The sequence below is a fragment of the Fusarium verticillioides genome, chromosome 9, assembly GCF_000149555.1.
Source record: "Fusarium verticillioides 7600 chromosome 9, whole genome shotgun sequence".
Classification (NCBI taxonomy): Eukaryota; Fungi; Ascomycota; class Sordariomycetes; order Hypocreales; family Nectriaceae; genus Fusarium; species Fusarium verticillioides.
The window spans coordinates 690730-717254 of NC_031683.1; the positions used below are offsets into that span (position 1 = coordinate 690730).

The 26525-nt window shown below is 48.3% G+C and overlaps 11 protein-coding genes across 14 annotated transcripts; 4 read left to right on the forward strand and 7 right to left on the reverse strand.

Annotated features, from left to right (window-relative positions):
• Positions 1 to 762: 762 nt before the first annotated feature.
• FVEG_11199 (hypothetical protein) lies at positions 763 to 1327 on the forward strand (the record flags this gene model as incomplete). The annotated part of the gene is made up of 4 exons (XM_018900376.1): positions 763 to 908; positions 962 to 1108; positions 1163 to 1247; positions 1304 to 1327. 4 exons carry the CDS (start codon positions 763 to 765, stop codon positions 1325 to 1327), a joined length of 402 nt encoding a protein of 133 aa, XP_018758645.1.
• A 1947-nt stretch (positions 1328 to 3274) lies between these two features.
• FVEG_11200 (hypothetical protein) lies at positions 3275 to 7268 on the reverse strand. Of its 3 annotated transcripts, none has more exons than XM_018900378.1 (3): positions 6792 to 7268; positions 4203 to 6720; positions 3275 to 4153 (listed from the first exon to the last, which is right to left on the reverse strand). In XM_018900378.1, exons 1-3 carry the CDS (start codon positions 7159 to 7161, stop codon positions 3361 to 3363), a joined length of 3681 nt encoding a protein of 1226 aa, XP_018758647.1. In that variant the 5' UTR covers positions 7162 to 7268; the 3' UTR covers positions 3275 to 3360. The 3 variants fall into 3 exon arrangements, with proteins under 3 accessions (XP_018758647.1, XP_018758648.1, XP_018758646.1); XM_018900377.1 differs by having other exon boundaries at positions 3285 to 4153; positions 6771 to 7268; XM_018900379.1 differs by lacking the exon at positions 6792 to 7268 and having other exon boundaries at positions 4203 to 6767.
• A 591-nt stretch (positions 7269 to 7859) lies between these two features.
• On the forward strand, positions 7860 to 8521 carry FVEG_11201 (hypothetical protein; the record flags this gene model as incomplete). Its single annotated transcript, XM_018900380.1, has 1 exon — positions 7860 to 8521. Exon 1 carries the CDS (start codon positions 8066 to 8068, stop codon positions 8519 to 8521), a length of 456 nt encoding a protein of 151 aa, XP_018758649.1. The 5' UTR covers positions 7860 to 8065.
• Positions 8522 to 8622: 101 nt separating this feature from the next.
• FVEG_11202 (hypothetical protein) lies at positions 8623 to 9775 on the reverse strand. Its single transcript, XM_018900381.1, has one exon. It carries the CDS (start codon positions 9728 to 9730, stop codon positions 8759 to 8761), a length of 972 nt encoding a protein of 323 aa, XP_018758650.1. The 5' UTR covers positions 9731 to 9775; the 3' UTR covers positions 8623 to 8758.
• Positions 9776 to 9994: 219 nt separating this feature from the next.
• On the reverse strand, positions 9995 to 10957 carry FVEG_11203 (hypothetical protein; the record flags this gene model as incomplete). Its single annotated transcript, XM_018900382.1, has 1 exon — positions 9995 to 10957. One exon carries the CDS (start codon positions 10955 to 10957, stop codon positions 9995 to 9997), a length of 963 nt encoding a protein of 320 aa, XP_018758651.1.
• Positions 10958 to 11351: 394 nt separating this feature from the next.
• FVEG_11204 (biphenyl-2,3-diol 1,2-dioxygenase) lies at positions 11352 to 12908 on the reverse strand. Its single transcript, XM_018900383.1, has 2 exons — positions 12476 to 12908; positions 11352 to 12416 (listed from the first exon to the last, which is right to left on the reverse strand). Exons 1-2 carry the CDS (start codon positions 12880 to 12882, stop codon positions 12395 to 12397), a joined length of 429 nt encoding a protein of 142 aa, XP_018758652.1. The 5' UTR covers positions 12883 to 12908; the 3' UTR covers positions 11352 to 12394.
• A 133-nt stretch (positions 12909 to 13041) lies between these two features.
• On the reverse strand, positions 13042 to 14540 carry FVEG_11205 (hypothetical protein; the record flags this gene model as incomplete). The annotated part of the gene is made up of 1 exon (XM_018900384.1): positions 13042 to 14540. The coding sequence occupies one exon, from the start codon at positions 14538 to 14540 to the stop codon at positions 13068 to 13070; it is 1473 nt and encodes a 490-aa protein (XP_018758653.1). The 3' UTR covers positions 13042 to 13067.
• Positions 14541 to 15953: 1413 nt separating this feature from the next.
• On the forward strand, positions 15954 to 17334 carry FVEG_11206 (hypothetical protein; the record flags this gene model as incomplete). The annotated part of the gene is made up of 5 exons (XM_018900385.1): positions 15954 to 16078; positions 16130 to 16281; positions 16334 to 16572; positions 16620 to 16891; positions 16938 to 17334. The coding sequence occupies 5 exons, from the start codon at positions 15954 to 15956 to the stop codon at positions 17332 to 17334; spliced, it is 1185 nt and encodes a 394-aa protein (XP_018758654.1).
• Positions 17335 to 18936: 1602 nt separating this feature from the next.
• FVEG_11207 (hypothetical protein) lies at positions 18937 to 22934 on the forward strand. Of its 2 annotated transcripts, XM_018900387.1 has the most exons (3): positions 18937 to 20413; positions 20461 to 21633; positions 21690 to 22934. In XM_018900387.1, coding segments are annotated over exons 1-2 (1008 nt in total). In that variant the 5' UTR covers positions 18937 to 19407; the 3' UTR covers positions 20463 to 21633; positions 21690 to 22934. The 2 variants fall into 2 exon arrangements, with proteins under 2 accessions (XP_018758656.1, XP_018758655.1); XM_018900386.1 differs by having other exon boundaries at positions 20461 to 22934.
• FVEG_11208 (hypothetical protein) lies at positions 20892 to 22714 on the reverse strand. Its single transcript, XM_018900388.1, has 2 exons — positions 21774 to 22714; positions 20892 to 21726 (listed from the first exon to the last, which is right to left on the reverse strand). The coding sequence occupies exons 1-2, from the start codon at positions 22678 to 22680 to the stop codon at positions 21002 to 21004; spliced, it is 1632 nt and encodes a 543-aa protein (XP_018758657.1). The 5' UTR covers positions 22681 to 22714; the 3' UTR covers positions 20892 to 21001.
• Positions 22935 to 23540: 606 nt separating the features above from the next.
• FVEG_11209 (hypothetical protein) lies at positions 23541 to 24950 on the reverse strand (the record flags this gene model as incomplete). Its single annotated transcript, XM_018900389.1, has 5 exons — positions 23541 to 23908; positions 23958 to 24088; positions 24165 to 24624; positions 24702 to 24738; positions 24792 to 24950. 5 exons carry the CDS (start codon positions 24948 to 24950, stop codon positions 23553 to 23555), a joined length of 1143 nt encoding a protein of 380 aa, XP_018758658.1. The 3' UTR covers positions 23541 to 23552.
• Between the last annotated feature and the right edge of the window lie 1575 nt (positions 24951 to 26525).

Below are 26525 nucleotides of genomic sequence, written 5' to 3' on the forward strand. Positions count from 1 at the left end.
ACTAACCCACAGGGGCTCTACTATGATGTCTCACGTATTACTTTTGTTACTGTTGCGGAGACGAAGCAGTATACCAGGAGTTGGTCACTCGGTTTCCCTTATCCATTGCCCCCTCTATCACCGATACAGTTAACAGCTAAAGGATTACCTGTCTTTGTGGTTATAAAGTTGGTTTCACTCTGACCTATTCTGGCTTGTTATGCTGGATACCCCTCCCAGAGGACGGAGATACGCCGCGTTTACGATCTCGGCTGCTTCTTCTTGAGGCATACTTTACTATGCTCTTCTACGCCTATGACCCAGCCAGACCGATTTCTACTTTGCGGATTTCACAGTCTGGCCTCAGAATGACGCCTCCTGGGAACCGCTATGCTCTCATTCGCCCCGTATAATCTATCTATGCAGCTATGCTTACGATGTCGAAGTCTCTGTGACCCCAGGGTCAATACTAGGACCACTGTCACAACTTGTATGGGACCGTCCCAGCCCTCCCGTCTATACTTCCCAGCCCAGCTCTCTAGAAAACTGTCAGGCAAACAGTCACTGTCTTTTCACACTGACGACTTTTCTAAGATATCGTAGATGGTCTGGAGAGTAATTTCGGGTCTTACTTCAGCCTTATCATCCATAGGACGCTGAGAATAGACCAGCATGGGAGAGAGTGTATCCATCATTGAAAGCTTGGCCTGAGCAAAACGGAAAATGTTATTGATGAAAAGCATCATATCCTGTCCTTCTCCACGGAACTGTTCTGCTACCGATATGACTGTATGCAGGGTTACCAAGGCCAATAAGAAGGCAGGTGGTGCTCAACCCCCTTCGACTCCAAAGAAGAATTCTGGCGGTGTTTCCAAGTCCAAGAAGGACAAAGGGACGCCCACGCCCAAGAAGGGCAAGGACAATGCCAAGTGAGTCCGCCTTTTGTTTTCCTATTTCACACTGCTAATTTCAACTTACCTAGGGATAAGCCCGAAGCTGAGGAACATATTCCTCCTTGCTTTCAGTGCCTAAACAGCGCAACAGCTGGAAAGAAGCGACGGGAAATGCTTTGGCTGCCAGGAAACAACCGTTACGTGCGATGTGGTCGTGGCGGCAACTGCTATCCGATGTAAGCTTGAAATACTGTTTCGCACTTCATTTTGCTAATTCACCTTGTCTTTAGTCCTCTTGTCGCAAAGGACGCTGCAGTCTACTTCCTTCGGTATCACCAGTCCAACCCGCCGGTTGAGGATGAGGAACTGCCGAAAGTTAGTATTTTGCGCTGTGAATTGGTATTTCAAGCCTTGCTATGTAATCATATTAGTGCAAGTCCAAAAAGCCGTGTTAATCGTGTTATAGAGCTGCAGTTGTCACAGCTCGCCGCTTGTGCAGCCCAGTTGCCATGTGCCGTTCCAAATCCCAGTTGTGACTGAAGGATTTATTGTACATAGTGCATCGATGTTTCACGCTTGCTTTTGCTGCTTGCCGCACAGCCTTTGCATTCTGTGCATAGGTTGATAGCGGTGCCAATAGCACATTGGCCACTCGTTTAGCATGTGCATCGGTCTCTAGATGAGAGGCAAGGGCAAATTCAGAGGCAAAAGGTGTATTGCAATGCTCGCGAAAAAGGCGTTTTGAGTCTTTGGCCTTGCTTCTGACTCTTGCGGCGATGCCTAACACCTCTTGCGGGTTCTTTTGCCCCCATGCTGCCTTATCTGCATTACCACGCTTTACATACCCGATCGGGTCTACAGCGCGCTGTTTCGCCCGGTGCCTTCGTGGCTTCTCCAAGTCGACCTCGTGAGCTCGCTCTCGGCGTAGAGCGGTGTTTATTACCAGAATGTCTGAAGATATCTCCAGCCCACTTCAGATGGGTTCCTTGGAGCGTGAGGAGAACTGGGAGCTGCCCCGATGCATGGAAGCCTGGGATAAGGTCATTGGGCTTGATGCTGCTGTTTGATGCGCAGATCAAGAACGATCCCACGACAGCCATGAATGATGAGTTGCAGTTGAGGGCCATGTGAAAGACTCCAGCGTAAATCTGAATCGAGTCGTCCAGATGTCCAGGCCCTTCCATAGGTTTGTCATGAGAAAGCAGTTTCTGTACACGGGCCATACAATGTAAGGCAAATCGATACGCTCCATACGATGATGGCAATTTCTATATCCCTGCCTTGTGAGCATCGCCTATCGGTTGGGAAAAAGGAATGTCTCGCTACTCTGGAGCGAACGAGATGTTCGTAGGTTTCTTGTACCGGCTGAATGACCATGTTTGGAGCATTGCCGTTATGGTCGTAATCGATACTCGGAAAGCTGTCGTTGAATAGCATATGGCCACAGGTTACAAAAAGAAGTTTGCTGTGTCCTTGATGTGAATATAAAACCCTTTGGTGCCTTCGCGAAAAGGGTTATCCGTCTCGACCGATATAGCAAGACGACAATTAGAGAAGCCCAAATAATGAGCACTATCGATACAAGGGGCGGATTCGGAACAGTAACTTGAGAACGCTACTCTCAAGTGAGAATCGCTATGCCAGGACAACCAAGTATAGTATCCAGGGGTCCAAGAATAATATCGTTTTCTATCCCCGTCCAAGTGCGAAAGGCTTGTGACGCGACCCCTTAAAGCATGTCAGCACAGAACGCATCTCCATAGGGAGTGGCGATGTAACCTACAAAAGGAGCAGCGAGAGACGGTATGGCAGAGACACAGTTGTCGCAGGGCGCAAGAAGACCGTCGGGAAGGGCTTCGCGGGGAAACGGGTTAATGGCTGCCTTGCATTTCTCATATGCAATGTCTCGAGCGCTTCAAACGATGGCGAGTTGATTGCGAACTTGGAAAATGAAGAATATACCGGGCTGAGACCGAAAACAAGTCCGCGATGAAAAGAATGTGAAAAGGTAGAGATTTAACTGTAGCTGCCAGACGGAGAAATTGTGGTTGAGCTGTCCAGGCTGGGGAGTTGAAGGGGCAGAATTCACCACGGGCATATTACGCTAGTTGATCTACTGAACGGCATCCTTTATGTTGTAGCCCGAGCCTACAATCCTTAAGTTCGAGTATGTGGTCTCATTAGAAGGCTGGTAGGTTTGTAGTGCTTCAGTGGCTCGCCCGCAGCTTCAATCGAGATCTGACGGGATCAGTACTTTGCAGTCATTTCAAGTCAGTGACAAGTTGACAGCGACGTTTCGAGACCTTAGAGAATGGATCATGTCAAGTCAATCAGTATGAATCTAGGCTGTTTGTTATGTTTCGTGTCAGGTCAGGAGCTTCAATCATCAAGTCACCATATCACGACACAAACTCGACTTCAATCATTCCACGTCTTCTATTAAACATCTATCATAAACAAGTACACATAATTCATCTCGTATATACGTCTAATTATTTTCAATCATCGTCTTCAACTCGGCAAACTTGACCGGCTTGGGCAAAAACAGGTCCACACCTGCCGACATGGCATCCTGCCTCGCATCCGCGCTCGCCAGCCCCGTCAGCGCAAAGACCGTCGTCCGCGGAACCTTGTACTCGGCCTCGATCTTGCGGATCCTCTTTGTCGCCTCGACGCCGTTCATGACGGGCATGCTTATGTCCATCAGGATGTAGTCGAAGTGCTTCTTGACGGGCGCCCCCTGTTCTGCGTCGCCGATTGTCGACCTTTTGAACGTATCGACGGCCTCTTCTCCGTTCTCGGCTTCCTCGTAGGAGAACCCGCACTTCTTCATGAACATTGTTAGGAGGTTGAGGTTGATCTTGTTGTCGTCGACGAGTAGAACGTGTGCCTTGCCTGGCATTTCCGGCTTCTTTTGCTTTCGTGTATTTTGCGAAGACTTATTGTTCACCTCCTTCCTGAGCTCTTCATTACTTTCCTTCTTTTCGTTATCCTGACTATTGTTCCGCTTGTCGTTTTTGGAGCGGCTCTGTTCTTCCTTTCCTCGTGTTAATGGCGACGTAGTAGTCTCAGCCCAATCGGGTTTGTTGTTTTTCTCTTGGTGCAATTTCGAGTTCATCTGTTCTGTTGCGTCCTCTCTGTCCGGAGTGTTCTGCTCATTTGACTGTTTGTCATCTGTCTGCGCACTCTGGATCAGGTTTCTGTTGTCATCATCCTCTCTGACCTCCCCGATCCTGTTCAAGCATCGACTGAAAACTTGAGCGAGCTTTCTAGGGCCACATCTAAGCGCACGTTAGCATCCATATAGCATTGTCGGCGACTATGACTTACGGTTGTGGGATGACTTCAACCACATCTGACAATCTGGCTAAAGCCTTAGTCTGAGCTTTCGATATCTTTGCCGCTTCCTCTTCATTCAGACTGATGATGATAATGGGCGCTTTCTTATTGCGGCGTCCGTCTATCGCAGTCTCTTCGAAACGCTTTTCGAGAGTTTTCGCTGATGGGGGCTCACAATAGAGATAGAAGTCGGCTTTTGGTACATCCGTATCTACCTCTCTTGCAGCCTTCATGTTGAACCAACTCGAGAAGATTTCCATCAAGGCTTCGTTGCGCACCTCGACCTGTTTAGTAATGGTTTTCGAATGGAAGTCCTCGCTTGCTTCCAGGAGCACCAAAGACCTCCCCCGAAGTTGTTTGACCATGGAAGCCATGGGCTCTTCCGGTTTGGGGTTCTCTTGAGGAACCGGCTCGAGACGTAGTCGGACTTCAATCTCAGTACCCTTATCCTGTTCCGACTTGACTTCGAGCGTCCCTCCAAGTGAGTCTACAATCTGCTTGACAATGCTCAATCCCAGACCGGTGCCAGGTTGGAATGAATCTTCTTGGCTAAAAGGAACAAAGAGACGATTCTGTTGGAAGTCCTCCGACATTCCTTTTCCGGTATCCGTGACTCGGATCAAGACATCTATTCTAGAATCGCCGCTGATCTCTTGCGCCCGTACCGAGACAAGCACGAAGCCCAACGCTGTGTACTTGAGCGCGTTACCGAACAGATTCATGACAATCCTTCGAAGGGCGCCAGGCTGTGTTTTGACCATCCATGATGCCCTCGGGCTAATATCCAGAAGAATTGATACAGGATGATCGCTTCCTGGTTCTGGGGCTGCTTGGCTATCCTTGCCGCCCAATATCGCATCGTCTTGTTGTTTCCTGGGTAGCCTTTTGAAGTTGTGGCCAGTTGCCACAGCGTCGACAACTTCCTCGACAAGAACAGAGAGGTCTACTGAAGCTGTCATATTTAGGCTCTCCATCGAATCAGAAGAGAGGCTAATGACCTTGCTGTGCTTTGCGCCTTTTCTCAAATTTCCGCTGCCGAGATTGTTTATCTTGCTGAAGTCAAGCACGTGGTTCAACGTATCGAGAAGTGTCTTGCCACAAGTCGCGATCGAGTTGACGAGCCCGGCTTCGTACGAGTCGGTTACTGCGTCCTTGAGGAACTCAGCAGCGCCCAAGATGCCATGTAGCGGACTTCGCAACTCGTGACTCATACTGGCGATGAACGTAGTTTTTGCTGCTTCGTTCTTTCGTGTATTTATTCGTCCGATTTGACTAGTAATGCTGTTACCGAAAGCTCGTAGGTAGGAAAGGTCCTCATCCAAGTTCATCATGCGGCCCGGCACCGACGCCCAAAGAAAACACCCGCCAACAAGTTTATCTTCGACGTAGTCAAACAATGGCAAGAAGACAACAGCCTTTGCCCCAGGAATCTTCTTAAGGAGTTCCTTGTGGTCAATCTTTTCTTTGCGTCGCTTGCTTTTCCCTCCGCCGGGAGCAGGGCTACTATCGCTTGCGCTATCATCATCGGACGAAAGACCGGCCCCTTCTTCTGTAAAAGTAAATGTCTTTCCTTTTGGAAAGAGTGAAAAATATCTCTCGAGAGTTCCAATAGAGAAGGATGGACCTTGCTCAAGGTCCAAGGGCTTACCCTTATCTGCCAAGGAGTAAGCAAGAAGCTTGCAAGGTCTTGACAGCGGTGACGTCTCGGAGTCGGAGCTCTCTGTGCTGAAGGCATCGGGCTCGGTAGCGATTTGTGTCGGGAATCCGTCAGCGTTCGTGGCACCACCCTGTTCTGTCTGTACCGCTCGATTCAGGTGCTGAACGTTGGAGGCTGTGGCGCCGAAGAGTACAACTCCATCAGCGAGTATTGCAGATCGCAGGTTATCGGCCGCTCGATGGTACATTCTTGATAACCCGTCCGTCTGTGGCTTGTGCTTGCGAGGCGGTGACGTAGCTTTCTGAGATTGTTGGTTCGAGTCAGGATCGACCTTGCGCATGGTGTTATGCAAAGAGGAGCGTCTCGTCGCCGTTATAGTCATGCCTGGGGGACGTTTAATCGAGGGTCTCTGAGGCTGATCCTCCTTTGACAAGATAGGGTCGTCACTTGAGCAGCCTTCGATGAAGGTCGCTAGTCCTCGAACGATGCGTTCGCCTTTGAACCTGTCAACACGGTCGCGTGCCCATTCTAAATGTTCAGTGATAGCTTGCGCAACACTCTGCATAAACTTCACATCCTCGATTGATAGTCCATCGCGCGGTTGCTCGTCTGAAACAGCGTACGCTCCGACCTTGTATCCTTTTCGTGAGAAGATGGGTACGCCAGCGTAGAAGCGCACACCTGGTTCGGACTTTACATATACTCGCGACTTGAAGCGATCATCGAGGCGGCAGTCGGGGACGATAAGGCCAGAGGCCGCGTATGTTTTGCCATCGGGATCGCGACCGGTGCATGTATTGTGTAGACAGTGCTCGCAAACGGCTTCAGGGCGGGAGAGAATAGAAGTTCCCACTGCAAGTAATTAGCCATGAATAAAAGGAAGGAGCTCAGATTGTCTCAACTATAGAGATCGTCCAACCTACACCACAAGTCGCTGTTATAATCAGCTATTTTGGAGTCTTTTTTGTCGTCGGTCTTTTTTGCACCAGGTTCTTCTTCGAGTGACCCCAATCGCAGATTTCGCGTGGCTTCGGCGAGAATGTATTGATGAGAAGAATCGATGAGCGAGACCATGCAGCGTTTCACATTGAGACGAAAGACAGCGAGCTGCGCAAAGGCTGAGAGCGCTTTGTCGGAAGAGGGCTGAGGCGTGTGTGCGTCATTGATCTGAGATGGCGCGCTGATGCTGTCGACACTTCTGGCGACCTTGAGAGAGGAACCTTGTGCTATCTGCCAGCTCTGGAAGTAACCCTGCACCTCGCGTTCGCGTTGTAGCTCTGCAGAGCTCGACATTGTATCGTGGTATGAGGAGTCATGCCATGTCTTGGTTGGTTTATTCGTCAAGATGATGCTAGAGGGTGGACAGGGACTAGAGGTAGGTGGTAGGCGCAAAATTTGGGTGGTCCCCCCTCTGTGAACCTCGTGCTCATTGCGTCATAGTTGCCTCCAACGTCACTGAAACGGTCCATGAGCTGGGGGATCTAGCCCTTCTAGAATAAGTCTCATCGCCCCAGAATCGAGAATTCGCCTTCTTGTTGGCCAGTCTCTTTCATCTGGACCCGAAAATGAGGTCACGCCAGGCACCGTCACCAGAATAACAAGGTTAGAGATCGATTAGCGGTGACCAAGAGATTTCCGAGTCTGATTCAGCCATCGTGTCTTTCCCACAAAGTCACAAGTCACAAGTTCCACGTGCTAACTGTGTCTGTCTCGATTGAGCTTTTCCTTGTTTGTTCAATTCATGCATTCCTTGCCGAGTCAAGCTTTGCCAAGAGACAGGCTGGCTGGTTGCGGGGAAGAAGCCATATTTATATGAGAATACGGTTGGAGACTCAATCTCCCTAGTCATCGTGGGAATAATTGCATCGGCAAGGTTTAGATCCGATCAGTATAAAATTGATAGTAGTCGGCAACTTTGTACTCCGAAAACTCCGGCCCCCAGTTGCCAATTCAGGAAATTACATCAAAAGTCCCTGGAGAATCCTCCTTGGAGATAATGATGAGCCATCTCCATTCGACGATAATGCAGCATGTAACCCAAAAATCCTACAGCTGGCCTAGGCCCAGTTTATCAGCACTCTATTCACCAAGCAGATAAATAGATCGCAGTATCGCACTATGTTTTCGCGCTCTGCAAACAATTGTTTGTCTATCAATCATTTCCTTTCAGAAGAATCATCATTACTCGGTATCCAAGATGGCGTCCACCACTACTCATACTGCACGATCAATCCTTGAGTCATTCTACGATGCTGAGCGCATTTACATGGCTTCGCCACCTGAGGAACGCGACTTTAACGGTATGGCAGCAAATCTCTCAAAAGAAGTGCGCCTCAAACAATCATCTGGACTACCCTATGCTGGCGAGTACACTGGACCTGATGGTTTCCAGCAATGGGCAAAAGCAATGGCCGACTACTTTGACAAAGTCGATGTCCAAAACCCTGAGATATTCGAAAAGGAGGGCTCAAACCGCATCATATCGCTCGGTTATTTGCATCTTAAGGTGCGCAAGACTGGGGAGGAATTGAAGTACCCTCTGTGCCAGGTCATTCAGGTTGATCTTGATGCTGGGGTTATCAAGAGTATCATGCCCTTTTATTGGGATGTGTACGCTCTTAACAAGGCTATTGGATATACACCAGAGCTGTAGATCTCAGGTAGCCGGCCTGAAGTTATTATGAAGGCCAGCTTGGCGGTGATTGAGTCAAAGGCTGGCTCAGTTAGCGCAGGGATAGAGAGTAGCAAAATAATCATCAAAGTCAATATTTGTCTCCTGATATCTCGTTATTTGTATAAAGATGCCAATATATGACACTGGAGCTATAGTGCAAAGCTGAAGCGACATGTAAAGATGTAAATCGCATTGCATTTAGTGACAGAAGAGCACCTACTGGTGGTCTGCAATGGCTTTATCACAATATTCCGCAAACTCAGCAGCAATCCCCGTTCCTCCCTGCTCTTTCGACTTGAGATTCTCTAACAAATCAGCCCTCGGATTCGGATGGAAACGCCCCCAAGGCAAAATAAACCTCCCTCCATCCTCAATCTGAAGATCAGGTGATATACCAGCCCACAAGTTAGTGTAAGCCCCGAACTTGGCGTGATAAAGAAGCGGCGAAACAATGTAGCCAACAATGGACGGCAGATGGCGAAGCAGGTTACTGTGAAGATTTCCTGGATTGTGACATACGCTGAGAACACCATGAGAGCCAATCTGATCTGCTAGAACGCTGGCAAGGTACCAGTTTCCTGTCTTTGAATTTGTGTAATTGACTTGCTGGTCTTTGGATGGATTGATGACTTCTTCCATCTTGACTCCACCCTTGGGGACGGAGAGGTCTGTGACGATGGAGGCTGTCCAGATTACTCGAACTGAAGCTATGGGCTGGCTCTTTGCTGTTTCTTTTAGGATTGGTACGAGAAGCTGCGTGAAATACCAAGGCCCAATAGCGTTCGTTGCCATGCTGAGTTCATATCCCTGAGCTGAGACTGAACCAGCTGGAGGGTTAGATACTCCTGCGTTGTTGAAAAGGACATCGAGCCTGGACTCTCTCAACTTGAAATCTTCTGCTGCTGCTTTTATGGAATCCAGGTCATTGAGGGCTATCTTGAGAAAGCTCAGGCTTCCGCTTGAATCGGAATATTGTTCCTTGAGTTGTTTGATAGCTGATTCTGCTTTCTCTTGCGATCTTCCAGCGATGTAAACGGATCCGCCAGCCTGATAGAGCATACGACTTAATTCGAACCCTACGCCAGAGTAACCACCTGTAACGATGAAGACGCGTCCATTCTGCGCGGTGAGGTTCTCCTCGGTAAATTGTGGACTCGGAGGAAAGAATAAAGAGTACGTATTGCCCATCGCGATTATTCGTCTTATATGATAATTGTTAGTGAGTAATGGTCTTGGCGATTTCGATGAAAGAGCGGGGATAGACTGAGTGAGCTGTGACGTGCGCGAATTTGGGGGCTTTGGTCGAGGTGACGAATGCTCTGCGCATGCGGCCCTATCAGCGTCAAGTTGTGCCTTGCCTCTCACTCTGATACTGGCCTAGCGTACATAGCATAACATATCGATCTTCCATATTTATTGTCATTATTTTATGTATCGTATATTTCTCTACCTTCACTTTCTTGCGGCCAACATCGCCACGATATGAGAAGTCAATCTCTCTGTCATCTTCAGCCCCGGATCATGATCAGGGTTGACCTCCGCAACAGTGAGACCTCCAACCTTTTCACTTCCAAGCAGCACTTTGAGCGCCCTCATCATATCCTCAAACTCTACACCAGTAAAGTTGGGAACATTCGCCAAAGGAAATGTCCCAGGATCAATCGAGTCAACATCTAAATGAACCATAATGATATCCACTTTATCTTGCAGGAACTCAAGTGTTTCTCTTGCGCGCTGCTCAGGATCTTTCGCCGCAGACGCTGAACTAACGACCTTGAAGTTGTTGTCGAAAAGGTACTTGAAGTGCTCTGGTTTGTTTCCAGGAAGAGACATGTTCGTGCCGAAGAAGACAGTATTCGAAGCATCACAGACAGGTTCGCCTGATGGGCGAGAGAACTGCTCCATGCGTGGAAGTGCACCTGGTAACCGAACAAGATGAGCCATGTTCATCCCAGCAAAAGTGCCAATAGAGCTCGGGTCTGTAGGTGAGGTAAGATCGGTATCGGCGTCGATATAAATCAGACCAACACGTTGAGGGGGGGACTGCGAGTCGGCATGTTTCCAAAAGGCAGAGAGGATAGCTGGCAGCATACAGCACTCGCCGCCGAGGACGAGCTGGAAATCAGGTTGGCCATTCGAAACCCTGAAGTTATTGAGGATGGTCCGCTCAACGTCTTCGCAGACCGCGATATTGATATCTTCATTGCGTGCAGCGCCTGCGCTAAACGTCGTAGCAGAGAATGTTGCTGGAGCCTTTAAAGCATGATGCTCAGAGACAGATGGTACACCGGCATCTTTTAACTTGCTAACGATACCAACGTCTCTGAATGCTTGAGGTGCTTTGGATTTGCCTGGAACAATAGATCCACAGTCCGCAGGGACATAAGTGATTGAGACTGATCGCGATGCTGCCATAGTGTATCAATTGTCGCCATTAGAATGTTGTGTCAGTGTTGTCTTGAGAAATGTCTAAGATTTTATATCCGCTTGATTAATGTCAATGGAAAGGCGTAAGACAGGCCGGGTTAGTTTTATCATGGAAAGACTTGCCGTTTGAGCTTCATTTTACCCCATTTCGATGTGACGTAGGTTTTGTCAGCTACAGGGCGTAAACCAAGAAACTTTTGAACCCCGATGACAGATCCCAATCAGCACTAACTGGTGTGAAAAGTCTAAAGGGGAAACGCATATCCTTTTGAGAACTTTTAGAATAGAAAAAGGCAGTCAATCATCTACTTCATATGTATATCGGGTTTACAGACAAATTGATTAGCAACACGAGGTGAGATAGATGTTACAATTAAATATCGTGAAATTTTGTTGACAAGAGTAGTTATATACAAAAAAGATCATTGGCCATAAAAATTAACCCAAGATATCTCCCCGTAATATCACGATGATGGTAGATCGTGACCGGGAGCTTGGTTGGACTGGAATGAGGAATAGGAGATAAGCTCTATCATACTCTGGGAATAGTTCCTGCTGATCTTCTGGTAAAGATGCCGCTCCCACTTTTCCTTACGGAAAAGGTGGACACTACTGAGTTGCATTAGGTCTGAGACATGACGACAGTTGCATTGACGGTTTCTACCAAGGAACTGGGTGCCGGAGCTGAGATTGCCGAGACAAGATTCTTGTGTGAGTCATGGTGAGGGTCGAGCTCCACTGATTGCGGCTCAAGTGCAGCAGTTCAGCCAGCCACTTTGTTACAATTACTTAGGTAGGTAGGGAAACTCCATAGCGATCAGGCCAATGAACGGAGCTATATACATATTCCTTCCCCTCGTTTCTGGAATGCTGGTGCGTAAGCTCTTATATATGATGTGCATCTCCTAATCATAGATGAAGTACAACTTGACGCAACTGTAGCTTATGAACAGACCCTGGGGTGATAGGTAGAGCGATTCGATGTTGTCCTAAACAGAAGGTCCTTCTAAGCCAAGTCACTCTGTTTTGTCGGTGAATGCATTCAAGAGACGAGGCTAGAAGTCTCACAGACTTGTATAAAACAGAATGACCCACGATATGTCCTTGGCATGTGGAGTTTGTTGGAAATCCAGCTCCTTCTGGACCACTATAAATTTGCGCAAAGTCAGACTGTTCAAATACCAATTCACTGAATATTGGTCATAGCAGTATGGAGTCTCTAGATGGCCAAGACCACCTTCTAGGATGCGGCTTCAGGTTGTTATTCGATGAAGAGCATAGAGTCTGATGCTTATCATGATGAGATGAGATATAATCACAGGATGCAAACAGAGGAAGAGAATAAAGAACTCTATATCCATGATCCTCACGTAGGAAAAGAAAAGAGCCGAAAAATTCGTAATGCAAGTTGATAAACCTCAGCTCTTACATCGAGTACTGGGAAAGTCTGTGAACAGTCAGCATATTTCCACAAAATCAACATCTTAACCAAAGTCTCGGACTCACTCAATCAAATTCCCATCAGGATCACGAACATAAATACTCCTAATCCCTCCCAAAGCCCCCGTTCTCCCAACAACCTTCCCCCCTTCCAGAACCTTTATACCCTCCTTCTCAAACCCCTCAATCAAGCCCTGCAGATCCGTCCCATCCTCAACAATAAAGCACAAATCAGCAGTACCAGGCAAAGCAGTTCTCGCCTTCGGTTCAAACTCTTTACCGCGCTGATGAAGATTAATTTTGTGAGTGCCGAACTTCAAGGCGCTGCGAGGTGGAGCCGAGGGGTCGGTTGCTGATGTAAAGGTCTCGGACTTCATGCCGAGATATTTGGTGTACCATTCTATAGTGGTGGGGATGTCATTGCATGTTAGGACGAGGTGGTCGATGTCTTTTACTACGGCGAAGGAGGACATTGTGAAGGTTGATGTTGGTGTTTGGGGGCTGGAAGTGCTTGATCATTACGCAATGCCCTATATAGATGTGGGGTACGGCGTTGTGTTGGAGAGACCGAGATGCCTCGGGAATGGCTGAGAACTGGCCGATGGAACTCACTATTGATGGAAGAAGACGATTTTCTGTCACTTTTCGTCAAATCCTACTAAAACTGGTTCAAATCATATATGACAAGCCCCAAGCTTCCAACTTTGGCCAGTACAGCATCCCACTTCGTCTTTGGTTTAGCATCTTGGTCCTTGTCCTCGTCCATATCCTCCCCCTCCTCCTCCCCCTCTTTATCCTCCTCCGCCGCATCCCAAGAGCACCAATCCACAGATCCAGACTGCCTATCAAAAAAGCACCACCTGCCCCGCCTCGCTTCACACTCGACCCCACGATCCTTCAGAAACTGCATAAACTTGCCCGCGGGAAAATCCAAAAATGACGAACCTTCTTCTTCTAAACCAACGACCATACCATACAGATATACCCGCTTCAAGGGTAGCTGATTCGTTTCAGAAGAGATAACTGTTTCCACCATGTCAAGAAGTATTTCACTTGCATGAGACCATGCCCTTTCCTCCATCCACATGTCTTCGCTGTAACCATCACCTTCAATTAAATCAGCCGATGGTCTCTGCTCCAGCACCAAAGTCTCAAGTGTTTTCATTGAAGCCTCTAGAATTCTAAGCCAATCGTCATAGCAAGCTGACTCTGCGCGCTTCGACCAGCTATATGTTGCGAAATCATTTGTGTGACATGATTCTGCTGGCTGACCAAGAAACAAATGCTTTAGTTTCGGCAACTTCAACTTGTAGTCACCATAGTCTGTGAAAATGTTCCCCAGGGGTCGAGGGATGATCATGTCGTCAGCCAGACTTCCGTAGTCTGATTCAGAAGCATCTCCATCGTCTGTATTTATCTTCTCGCATGGAAGAGGAGTAAAATGAGGATCATTAGATAGATACGTTGAGATGGGGCGGCCCAACATATCGAGTTCTAGGCGCTCCAAAGTATCTCCTGCTTTGAGAAGCCATGCTGGCACTTCTCGTGGCATGTAGCCCGAGAGCTTGAGAAATCGAAGTTTTGGAGGAGACCCAAGAATTTCAGAAACCTGCTCCTCGACCTCTTGAGAGTCGTAGTAGTCTCCGTATAATTCCAAGGTTTCCAGGCTTGAGAAATATGGCAAAAGATGCCAGACTTGAATGGCCTCAGCATCGACGGAATCATCCTCCTCATTCACAGGTCTCCATGAAGGATCAATCACGGTACACAGATGCCTCACACGGGGAGTGATTTGCTGCAACCGATCCGGGTTCTCCCTGTACATTATTTGCAGTATCTCGAAGAACTGAGAGGCTTTCATACGCGCGCCTTGCCCGTTTCCCCATTTCTGCTTGAGATGATAAGGCCGACGCGCTGGATCTCTCGCTGGGGCAGGGACTTTGAGCTCGTGTCTGGACTCATGGTAACCTTCTTCATGGAGTTCAATATCATTCCAGAGAAGTGGTGTTGCAATTTGGTTGAGGCGTTTCGAGGTTCGAGCGATTGTGCTTAGGTCGTGGGCTGCGATTTGAGAAAAGATCTGGAGTTGAGTCTCACTGGGCAGAGTATCTAGTGTTGGGTTTGAAGGCATGGCGATTGACAAGAGTTGATACAGCAAGCAGGCCACGTTTACTTCGACAGCTCTTTGCGCCTTAAATGTTGCATTCTTTTTGCCAGCTTCGCCTAGCGCTTATGGAGCTGCCTAAGTAGTGAAGTGGATAAGTATCCCCGTCTGGCTCCCGCTTAGGATCGTGAGTGGTTGAAGCGTACAGGCAGCATGGCTTGGCGTTTTGGTGAGTATTGGGCATATTTACTATTAATTATGAACTAGAAAGTCGGGCTGAAGGTCTCTGAGTACTAACCTAGGCAGTTGACTGATTGTATGTTTACCACAAAGCTTATCGACCCTGTTGTAAGCTGCCAAGATAGGGATTGAGGCAAATGCTTTGCTTGATTAGCCACACCGCTTACCATGCCCAAATAATGATGCGGCGCTTTCTACTGAAACAATAACATATATATATCTGATACAATGAAGCTTGTTTCATCATTCCTTTATTGCCTAAATCCGAGACGAAGCCCTACATTCCACTGCATCCCGGTACGGCCACGCAAAAGTCAACATAACACCGCACCATATTCCAAATTTGGTAGTGCTCCTCCGAGCCAAACAGCAACACAAACATCATCAGACAATAAAGAAACAACTTTTGAGGTGTAGCTCCCAAGAAAAGCAGGATTTTAATTCAGTAGTGGAGTGTATTGCTTGCCTCGATCACCAATTGTTGACTGCATGAATCACCTGCGAAATAAAAAGTCGATGATTCGGCAGGAAACATACTGCAGGCATATGCAAGGTGATAAGATTCTTGTCAGACTTCAAGATTAACCCCTCAATATGATGTATGTTAGCTGAAAAGATATGTGAAATGCGTATCCTACGTTTCCTTCTGCCTTTGGACTATGCTTTTGTAATTGTCCGCCCGAGTATTGCAATCATGTTTGAGGCATCGGTTTTCTTTGCCGGGTTTGCCCTTGAATGTCTGATTTATACCGGCCTCCAAATACTTGGCAATGTATCTAAGCGACCTCCTCTTCCCCCAGGACCGAATCGTCTTCCGTTGATAGGAAATCTGAACGATCTTCCCCCGCCAGGCGTGTTTGAGGTGCACCACTAGTTGAAGTTCAAGGACCTCTATGGTGGGACCCGCAGTGAAAATAGAGTACACAACGAGCCATCTACTGACAACGACCAGGACCTATCAGCTCTATCACGGTAATGGGGTAGACAATCATCATCATAAACAATTGGAAACTTGCATCGCAGCTACTGGATAAACGATCCGCACAACATTCCTCCAGACCCAAGATTATGATGGCAGGTGAAATGTGAGCCACCCTTGCTCTATGATCATGAATAGCTGCTGACGGAGATAGGGTTGGCTGGGAGAACTCACTTGGCTTCTCACTATACAACGATCGTTTCAGGACGCACCGAATAAACATGGCTCGTATAATCGGATCGAAAAGGGCCGCGGCAAAGTATGACAGACTACAAGAAGCTGAAGTTGCTCACTTTCTCTTGCATGTCTTGGACGACCCAGAGAGGTCCATGGACCATATCAGGACGTCGGTTTGCTCAACTCTCAGAAGTCAGGGGACTACGCTAACATTGCTAAGGGAAGCAGGCCCAGTCATTCTGAAAATCGCTTACGGATATACAGCCGAGCCGTTCAAGGAGGATATCCTCATCGACATGGCAGGACAAGCCATGGATAATGTAACAGCAGCCAGTGTTCCCGGCGCGTTCCTAGTTGATACACTGCCCCTATGTAAGCCGCCTCAAACACAACCCCTGCTTGTGCAAACCACTGACACTCCCAGTGCCCTACGTACCAGACTGGGTTCCTGGCGCGAACTTCAAGAGACTTGCCAAGAAATGGTCTTCAGAGCTGGACGATCTCACTGAAATGCCTTATGCTTTTGCCAAGCATCAGCACGCCTTGGGTAAACAAGATAACTCGTTTGCCTCACGGCTTCTTGAAATTGAAGATTCGACTGAGGAAGCGAGGTTTACGACTAAGTGGTCTGCCTTGTCTCTGTACGCTGCTGGGGCTGATACGGTACGTTACTTGGTGGATATTACGGGGAACATTGGCTGACATGGCAGACTGTCTCTTCCATTTCACTTTTCTTTCTGGCATTGATATTGTACCCTGATGTCCAGAAGAAGGCCCAGGAGGAGATTGACGGCGTAATCGGCAACGAGAGACTACCTAATTGTTCAGATTGGACAATTCTTCCTTATGCCAATGCGGTAGTTAAGGAGATTCTTCGATGGAATCCAGTAGTCCCTATGGGGCTGCCTCATACAAGCACTGAAGATGATGTGTTTGAAGGATACTTTATTCCCAAGGATGCCCTGATTATGCCCAATATCTGGTAGATACTTCTTGTCTGTATCTAGTCTCAGACTAATAGTGTATAGGTACTTTGCGCACGACCCTGAGGTCCACCAAGATCCGATGCGCTTTGAGCCAGAACGGTTCTTGTCTACCGACGGCAATCAACCTGAACAAGATCCGCATACGTACACATTCGGCTTTGGGCGCCGCGTATACCCCGGGCGTGTCTTAGCCGACAATGCATTATTCCTCAACATCGCCCAGTCACTCGCGGTATTGCATATCAGAAAAGACGAGAATGGTGCCCAACCCAAACTCCTATTTACTCCCGGGATGATTAGCCACCCCGAGCCGTTCAAAGCCGCTATTACGCCAAGATTGCCACAGCACGAGCAATTGATCCGGTCATTGGAGCAGGAGTTTTCCTGGGAACAGAGCGACAATCATATCATAGAGAAGATGCAGCGCCAAGCATCGTGAACCCCGAGACAGCTGTCATTGCAAGGATCCAAGTCGATGCAGAATCTCGGTGTTACTCAACTTGGCATAACCACCTTGTGCTTAAAGTTTGCCACTAATTAGGCTTGTCCCTCAGCTCTGAGGCGAGGCCACTTAGTGCCCAAGGCTCAGTCCCGGAAGCATCGCCCGGTGAGATTCGCGCCCCGGGAAGATCATGGAAACGAACGATACTGAATGGGGAAAGTGATATTGTCCCTTGCAGATGTGCTACACATGAGCTGTCAGGCAGGTGATTTGATTGAAGCGTATTTCGTGTATTGAGGGGGTCTAATTTGAGGCGAAGGGGCAATAGCTCGCGGTTGGAGATTGCTTAGGCTTGTCTTGTTTTGCGGGCTGCTTTGACTTGTTACAGGGGGCGGGGGCTGAACCGGCGACTGGCTTGACTGATCCCCGACCGATTGGCGTCCATTATTTATCGTAACGTTAAACCGCGAATACGTAGCCACGCTCTAGCCTTGGAGCGGGTTTAGGCATCAAAGGGAAAGGGAAAGGGAAAGGGAAAGGGAAAAAAGGTGGCAGTCAAATCTGACAAGTCCATCCTAACTAACCCAAAGCTTAATTCTTGGTTCGGTATGTACCTGTCAGCAAAAGCTGACAATTTAATTGCCTCAATTCCCACTGAAGAAACATGCAGCCTTGGCCTCGGTAGTTCCGTTCCGTGAGACGGAACTCGGTAGTCATCCTTGCAAGTGCTGAGAGGCGTTCTGCGATGCCCTCCCAATTGAGACAACACTTACCATTGCGCAATCTGCAACGACGAGAGCATAAACTTGACGTCGCATTGATTGACAATGCATCTCGATCATTCATCAACTGGCGGGCATGGAATTTTCCGAGAGCTTCAAGCTACGGGCGCTGCGCTGTGGCCTACGCTTAATTCATGCATATCGCGAGTCATTCGCTTTGACTTTTTGCTTCAATAACATTTACATACTTTTTTGTTGCTTTGACTCGAGATGAACTGACTGTGACATTTAATCTGACTGTTTAAGCTCTGCGCCTGACGTTTGAGACGTGAAATACTGGTAAAGTCGACGTTTGCAGGCTGAGGCTGTCACTCGATGCTATTTCGTGGTTTTGCATTAGATGTACATAAACTCTAAATACTGGTCCCCTTGTCATTCATCCTTGCAGCATTTCTCCTGGTGACATTGCTCTCTCCTGATGACCTCTCTCCAGCTTCCGGACTCGAACTGGCAGAATGTCACGACTTGACAGCTCACATACTTCGCGACGCCTTGGACAAAAGGTTATAATTATATAAAGATTATATCATGGGGGTCAGGGAGTTTTTTACCCAACGCGGTTGGCGCGTCGATAAACCCTCCCAGTCCTCCCTGGGACCCTGGTTAGACTTTTACCGGCCCAACGGAGTGGATGGGTGTGTCCGTGTTCTGTCTAGTCCTTGTTTCATTGGCAAATCAGCCCCATGTCAATCGGATTGGGACAGTTGAGGCTTGGGACTGGCCGAGTTTTGTCTTGTCTTTCCGCTCTTCGTTAACGTTTGACCCCAACACCCAACCATTGCTCGTTGCGTTGCTAACCTTGTTCCCCAAGCCACGAGCACATGTTTGATGGCTGAGACATGAAAGACTGACTGGACTGGCCTGGCCTAACGTCTGCGGGCCTTGAATCATGTCCGGGCTTATGCTTGAGCTTTTAGCGGTTACATCCTTGAAGCATCAATTTTGGGTCCGTTCGCATGGGATGGACTGGCCTGGCGTCCCCCCTATGCCCCCATGCAGGGGGAGCTGATGACGATTAACTGAACAGGTTATTCGTATTAATGAAGCAAGGCCACTCATACACAAAAAGATGACGCGCCAGATCGACACGGGGAATCCATCCCATCCATATTAACGTTGCACCCAAGCCTGCCAAGCTCTGCTCTTCTGTCTCTGCCTTTCTTCTTCTTCTTCTTCTCCTCCTCCTTCGCCAAGAGCTGCCAACTGTTCACGATGCACCCGCACCAACGTCAATCTAAATCTACCTCTCCTTAATGACCGTCGTACGTCCGTCGGAACCGCCGAAATCATGGCCGCTCAGTCTGGGGAGACAGGCCAGACGGGGCCCATTGCCGTGTCGTTGCCGGTCAACATGGCCATCGCGGGCCTCTTCGCCATAGCGTGCTACAACTGTCTCGAGATCCTCATCTCGCTACTGAGTCGCTTCAAACGGCACGATGGTCTCTATTTCTGGAGCATGATGGTAGCGACCCTGGGGATATTGCTGCACAGCATCGTTGTCATGTTGAGGTACTACAGCTTGGGGCCCAATTTCTTGCTCTGCGTTTTGACGTGCGTGGGCTGGTATGGGATGGTCACCGGTCAATCTGTCGTGCTGTATTCTCGACTACATCTCATCGTTGACGATAAGTCGAAGACACGATGGGTTTTATACATGATCATCATCAACTTCTTCATACTACATGTCCCGACGACGGTCCTCTTCCTTGGAAGCAACACCAAACACTCAGCCCGCTACATCGGCGCCTTCAACGTCTACGAGCGCATCCAACTCGCCGGCTTTTGCATCCAAGAAACAATCATATCAGGTCTCTACATCTGGGAAACGTCGCGAGGCCTCAAACCGATCTTTGCCGTGCGCAAGAAGATGGAGCGCAAGATCATGCGATACCTCATCGTCGTCAACATCCTCGTCATCCTCCTCGACATCAGTCTCATCGTCACGCAGTACATGAGCCACTTCAACATCCAAACAACCTACAAACCCGTCGTGTACAGCATCAAACTAAAAATGGAGTTCGTAGTGCTCAACAAATTGTTGCTCCTCGTCCAGCACAGTGATTGCAATTGCATGCACATCGTCGGCGAACCCGAAACCCCACCGCCAGATCCTTCAAACGTCGAATGTCAATCAATCGGACGAAATTCCTCCACGCGGACAGGGAGCGACGTTCCCTTTCAATCAAATGTCGCCCCGATTCAGATGAACCACGTACAAAAGTACAGTACCAACGCATCGTCACAGTCGGGAGGTCGTCACCAAAAGGCCAGCCCATTAAACTTTCTCGACTACTGTAAGTAACTCTCCCTTGTCTCGCCTTTCAATTCTAACGCATCGCAGGACGATTACTCACCCCACACACAATGTACAACTACGACGCCTCTGTAAGCTCTTCAAACAGCCACTGAAGCACGACCCTCACCGCTGTTACGAGTTTCCCAACTCAACTGCAAATGCCGAAGCCATCACTCGACACTGAGGCTGCCGTAAGCTAACAGCGCCACAAAGCCACCACGGCAATAAATAACTTTAGCCGTGTCGTTTCACCCATCTCGCCATTCGTCATAGGGCGCCTGAGTTGGAGTTGGCATTGCGTCTTCTGACCCATCTCAGTGATGACCTGGCTACATACAACATGGTCTTGGGACCAACCACTTACAATCTACGAGGATGACGCCGCCCAGAAAGAGGCGCAGAGCGACCTCGAATTGAACAGAATTGCCTCATTTGCAATTCGGCATATCATATCATTGGGAGGAGTTCAGGATTAAGGACAGTTCATTTACCAGGGGGGAAAACGGAACCCGACTAGCAACATTGATACCCATTGATTCTCATATATATCATTTACGATCGTAATACAAAAAGCCTCAAGACCAAATTATTCAAAATCCTCGATTCTCGTTTTTATCCTGGCTGTGTCCTTCCAGCGAAGGACAAGCTTATGATCGTGCTCACGCGCTACGCGACGCCAAATTCGAAGCATGTCTTCCTCCGGCGGCTGCAGCTTCTTTCCGACGATTCTCATACACGGCTCGACTTTGGCGCTGTTGTAAGAGACCCTGTAGCTCCCGATCACTCCGACATTGATGACCATTCGTTGTAGCCTGGGCATATGAGAAGCTGCCTGCCCGGCTGCACAGAGGAGTTCGTGTGCATAGTCTGGATCAATCGGACCTCTGAATTCATTGACGTTGAAATTTGAGTAATAACCTCGCGGCCGCCCACTCGGTGGGCCCCATCGTTTGGTTTTGAAGATGTCAGTGTTCGGGCCGTCCTTATAGGGCACCGCAAGCCACTTTCCAGTGGGGGCGATGGCAAGAAACCCGATCTTGTAGGTTTCGAGTTTGGACCAGCCTGGACAGCTAGACAGAGCTTCTTCTGATGGGCCCATTACACTCAGTTCGAAACTGCCCTCGGCCGAGAATCGCGTAATATTCTCTCGCTGCGAGAAGTTGAAGAGAGCTTGGCTGAGGTGATCGCAGTTTTCGTCTGGATCTAGTATACTGGCGGGTATGTGTGCATGATCCCGTGGTATACCTCGTGAATAATGAAAATTGAAGTCGTAGATGCCTCGCGGCAAGATAGACAGCGAACTTGCGAGCTCTACAGAACTGTCAGCGACTCAGGTTTGCAGTCCACGGAGATCTTACTCTTTCTCATATCAATCCTGAGACCTGGATCTTTCAACTCTCTATCGCTGAGGTGAAGTTTGAGCTTCTTCAGATGTGGCATCTTGCTTGCAAAGATGCATGCCGTGTGAGGTTCGAAGCATAAACTCCATGAGACGAGTTCAAAACTGCACGAAGCTATGGACGGCAATTCTGGTAGTTCCTCGCCGTTGTGGTTCATATCAAAATAGATAGTTGTAAGCCAGGGACCCTCTAGGGTATTTGCTTCCATCTCTTCAGGGCTGGAAATCCGACTCAGTCCAAATTCCCGGGGGATTGGGAATCCGAACCGTATATCGATGTACGGTTCCTGATTCTCGTGGACAGGAGCCAATTTAAGGGCGTTGAAGAGGATTCTCATGATCTTGGCGAACACTCTATCGTAGCCTCTGTCTCTCGGGTGGGGAAAGTCAATCACGCTAGTGACATAGTCCCCATCGCCATCACCTTCATGTTCTTCGAACTCATCCTCAGATGAGACATAGCCTGCATCATCTCTAGCTCTCAAAAAGTCCCCTCTTACATCAAGTCCAGGAGGGAAAATGATGGGAGTATCCCATGGTCGCGGAAGGGGAAAGGCGATGAGAACAGCGATAAAGCGAACATACCCCAGGCGCCGTTCAGTGAGATACCCGTGCTGTGCCGCTTCAATCAGCCTCTTGGGCGAGATGACAAGGGTATGGAAAGTGAATGGCTCAAAGGCGAGCTGCCAATTGTGTGAGACGGCGGCGTATGGGGCAAGGGAATTGTGTCGAGATAACGTCCGGGGGGTCTTCAACGTGTCATTAGAGTCCCAGACGTCGAAGACGGTGTTGATGTCAATTTGCGGTCCACACGCAGCAGCCTCCGCTGCGATCATGGAGAGGAGCTCAGTCGAGAGGCGATCCATTTTGAGTTTGGGAAGCGCTGGCGGTTAGTTAGAGTTAGTCTAGACTAACGGAGATTGTTTGATGATATCGATACGTAAGCGGGCGCGAATGAGAATGGGGTTCTCACGTGATCGACGTCACGAGTCTCAAGGTCAAGGGAAGACATGCAAGTCAGCAAGACAAACCTCATGTCACAGAGAGAGTTCACAAGGCAATTAATAGTGCTTTACTATTCACTGACATTTAGGCCTTGGAAAAAAAGATTGATCAGAGTGAAAAACTGTTTGTGAACATTTGTTGCCATGTCTGACTGTGAACAAATGATCCAAGAAGCGCCATCAAGACATCATCAGTGACTTGGGCACAATATTTCTGCATATGAAAGAACGATAAGCTCACCGCTATCTCAACCATGAAAGGAGATTTCAAGTCCATTGCGGCAAGCGGATACCTTGTAACAGCTCATTGGTTATTCCTGAGGGGCAAGAAAACATCAGACTTTAATGTAGAACATTGAAAAACTCAGCAAAAGGCACCCAAAGTTAGTAAAGATATCCTCAATTTATGGTACTTGACTTAAGTATTTATGTCATTGAGGTTGAAGGTCCTAAGTCTTCTACGCACCATTTCTTTTTTACTTTCTATGGAGCTTTGCCAGGAAGCTTCTGATAAACAAGTGATGATACGGCGGCCGTATCCATTCATAAGACATGACATGGCAATTATTACTGTCTGTGCTGGAAGAAAGATATTCTGTATCAATATGCGCGAAGTTTGGTATCTATCATTATGCTTTATATCATACAATGCAAAGTCGCTATAACAGCCTGAATCGGCTTCCTTCATTCTTCAACAGAAAGAGATACTCTAATCTAGCTTCCACCAACGTTCTCTACTCATAGTATATTCTTGTCTCATTCTTGACCTGAATACCCTGTACGCTTGTATTATGCGCATGGCTGTTAGGCCTTTCATCGGCGCAACTGGTGATGACAGTGTTGTGACCGGCGACGCGTTCTTGGTAGCCATGAAAGTTCATATCGTCAGACGATCCGTCTTCAAGCTCTGCAAGCTGTCGCTGAGAACTATTGTCGTCGATTTCTTTCGTTCGAGTAACGTTGGTGAGCTTGATACCCCGGCTGCTAGTCAAGCCGCTGATAGGATTGGGAGCACTTGAATTGGACTTGGACGAAAGTATCGAGCTCGAGATGAACTTGCGGAAGATAGGTCGGATGATGGGGAGACAAGCTGTCAAGGTTAGCATCAAGGACAGCAGTGATCATGCTACGCTACTCACAAGAGATGATTGCGAGATAGGCTTCTGTGCCTGCCCAGATAATGACTCCCCTAATATCCCTGGCCATCTCAGTCGTGTTGGGATTGAGGTTGATTGCTTCGATAAGCACGATGATCGAGGCTATACAAACGCTGTAAAGGAGGCCAAGTTAGCTTCCACTAATGCAAGATAACGAGGGACGGTGAAGTAAAGACGGAAAAGACTCACAAGATACCAAACATGAACAGAGCGACGACAGCGATCTTCTGACCCGGGCGGAGCTTGAGGTTCTTGACCTGAAATACAGGCAACGACAACACGGCAATCTCGAGCATAAGATGTACCAGTGTCGTACCAAACATGAACTTGGCAGGGTCGATGTTGCATACGGCGTTCTTAATATGATGGTCCCAGTAGGCACTGACAGGTATGCAGTGGAAGATGGTCATGAAAGTTCGGATTGTGAGCCAGATCACAGTGCACCCCTGAAGGATACGGATCCCCATTCGGATATTTGAGACACTGAATAGGCGCCAGTAGAAGCCAAGGATAGCGAGCTTGGAGAAGCCAAGGGACATTGCGTATGTGAACTCGGCAATGAATAGGCCTTTTCGAGCGTACTCCTCGACTGTCTCTGCTGGTAGAGGAACTTCCGACTTCGCATGGCCAAGACCCATGTCCACAGCCCCTGGAGAGTTATTAGCATGCTTTGATTTGACTACCTTGATGAAGTCTGATGAGGCATGAAGGTGTCCCTGTACATACAGTAAATCGTGAAGCTAAAGTAGAGAGAAGCAGAAATCTGGGGAGGAATAGATCAGTAGGTGGATACCATCAGGGACATGTACCACTCACCCAAGACATCATCGCGAAAAAGTCATCCCACCACAATGCGACGTGTGTAAGCCTTCGAGATATCAGACGACAGACCAAGAGAGTTGTGGCGACGGAATAGGTGATGATCTGAGAGCTCATCACCCCAGCATCGGGAGTGTAGTGTGTTGCGGTAGCCATTGTCGGTGAGTGAATGCAAACAAAGAACGGCAGAAGAAGCAGATTCCGCAGATGGATACCAGGACACACTATGTATCAGTACCGATGGGTCTGCCCAATTACCCGGTCGCTGGGAAATGGAGAAGAGATAAACGAAAAACGAAAAACGAAAAACGAAAAAGAAAAGGCTCCGCAGGGCTGATATCTATATGAATGAGACGGGAAGAGAATCAAGGAACGAGATGTAATGAGGAAGAAGCTAAGAAATAGGATCTACAGCACTACAAAGACGAAGAAACAGGGGAAACGGCACTGCTACTCATTTTTCTCGAACTGTCAGTGCACTAACTCAAGACCAACAGCAGGAAGACGGGGCCAAAAACAGACGACGTCGTATTTAGACTGTAGATCTCACAGACCGTCTCCGGGGAACCCTGTCGATCGACATTGTGCCCAGGGAGCATGATATCGCTCCGGCACCTCTCATTCGCCATATGCCAGGTCCTGACGTCGTAACAAGTCCTGTGTCATGTCCTGACTCTTCAGCGTTGGGGCTTCATCCTTGAATAGAAGGGGAAAAGCGGACAAGGGGGATCCTCTGGATAAGGTTTGCTGTGGATTTTGATGAGCCGTTAGGGGAGGATCTTGGCATGTTGATCTGCTGGGAATCAACTTCAGCTGGGAATACCCGATAGAATGCTGACCTCCCGTACGCCACTGACGAGATCCCAGGTCGTGGCTTGGACGTTTTGGAGGAAGCATGCAGCCTTGGACATGACTTGACTGAAACGAGAAGAGTAATCAGTTCGTACACCAGGGAAAATGCCGAAAGTTTAAATTGCTGTACGTAACCAAATCCAAGCTGTCGAGTAATGCTAGCGCCGTTTTGGCATATTGAACCCCTAACGGCATATGAAAGAGGGTCCGAGTCATAGTCGACGCGGGGGTTGCCTTGGCTATGCTTGGCAATTATTCATGCCCCAAGCTACAGCTCGATTAGGCTTCCTTGTGAAACAGCCTTTACCGGTTCGTTCGGATGAGCTATTGAGATAACGGTAATCACTTCGTTGGTGTTTGCCTATCTCGAGGTCTTAGCTCGCTGTGCAGAAGATCTCTCTATGAGATGGGGATAGTCTGGGCCAGGCAAGGAAATCCTCCGAATCCTCTGCCAAATGACAAGAGGCTTGCATGAGTTTTGGATCAACTAAAGTAGATTTGATATGATAGTAGGCCTCTAGGCTATCAATTTTGGCGCCTTGATCTACCGGACTACTGCCAACGTTTGTTGCTCCCGAAGGCCCTTGAAACCACGCCCAGAGTACAAGAGATTCAAGAAGCATAAAGTAAAGACATTAGTAAAGTTCTCTACCACATGGAAACACGTTCTTTGGTTCCATATGCAGCCCTTGAACCTTGAGCATACCTGATACGTTGATAAACGCGTATAGCGTTCAGTCAAGACCCTGGAGAAGGCCTCACTTTTACTCCGTAGTCCAGCTGGTCATTTCAATCCTTTCGTGAAGCATTGCGCTTTTGCTACTCCGTATCCGTACAGTTAGGCGGTAATTAATTCGCTGCCTTATTTTCCAGCCCACA

Bases quoted from the DNA above. Each gene is read 5' to 3' on its own strand.
- FVEG_11208 (XM_018900388.1), bottom strand. From the start codon at position 22,680: ATGGATCGCCTCTCGACTGAGCTCCTCTCCATGATCGCAGCGGAGGCT. The intron at 21,727-21,773 runs GTAAGATCTCCG...ACAGTTCTGTAG, and splicing joins CAGGATTGATATGAGAAAGA to AGCTCGCAAGTTCGCTGTCT.
- FVEG_11200 (XM_018900377.1), bottom strand. From the start codon at position 7,161: ATGTCGAGCTCTGCAGAGCTACAACGCGAACGCGAGGTGCAGGGTTAC. The intron at 6,721-6,770 runs GTTGAGACAATC...AATTACTTGCAG, and splicing joins TAGGTTGGACGATCTCTATA to TGGGAACTTCTATTCTCTCC. The intron at 4,154-4,202 runs GTAAGTCATAGT...ACGTGCGCTTAG, and splicing joins GTTGAAGTCATCCCACAACC to ATGTGGCCCTAGAAAGCTCG.
- FVEG_11202 (XM_018900381.1), bottom strand. From the start codon at position 9,730: ATGGGCAATACGTACTCTTTATTCTTTCCTCCGAGTCCACAATTTACC.
- FVEG_11207 (XM_018900386.1), top strand. From the start codon at position 19,408: ATGGCCGCTCAGTCTGGGGAGACAGGCCAGACGGGGCCCATTGCCGTG.
- FVEG_11204 (XM_018900383.1), bottom strand. From the start codon at position 12,882: ATGTCCTCCTTCGCCGTAGTAAAAGACATCGACCACCTCGTCCTAACA. The intron at 12,417-12,475 runs GTGAGTCCGAGA...GACTGTTCACAG, and splicing joins CCTGATGGGAATTTGATTGA to ACTTTCCCAGTACTCGATGT.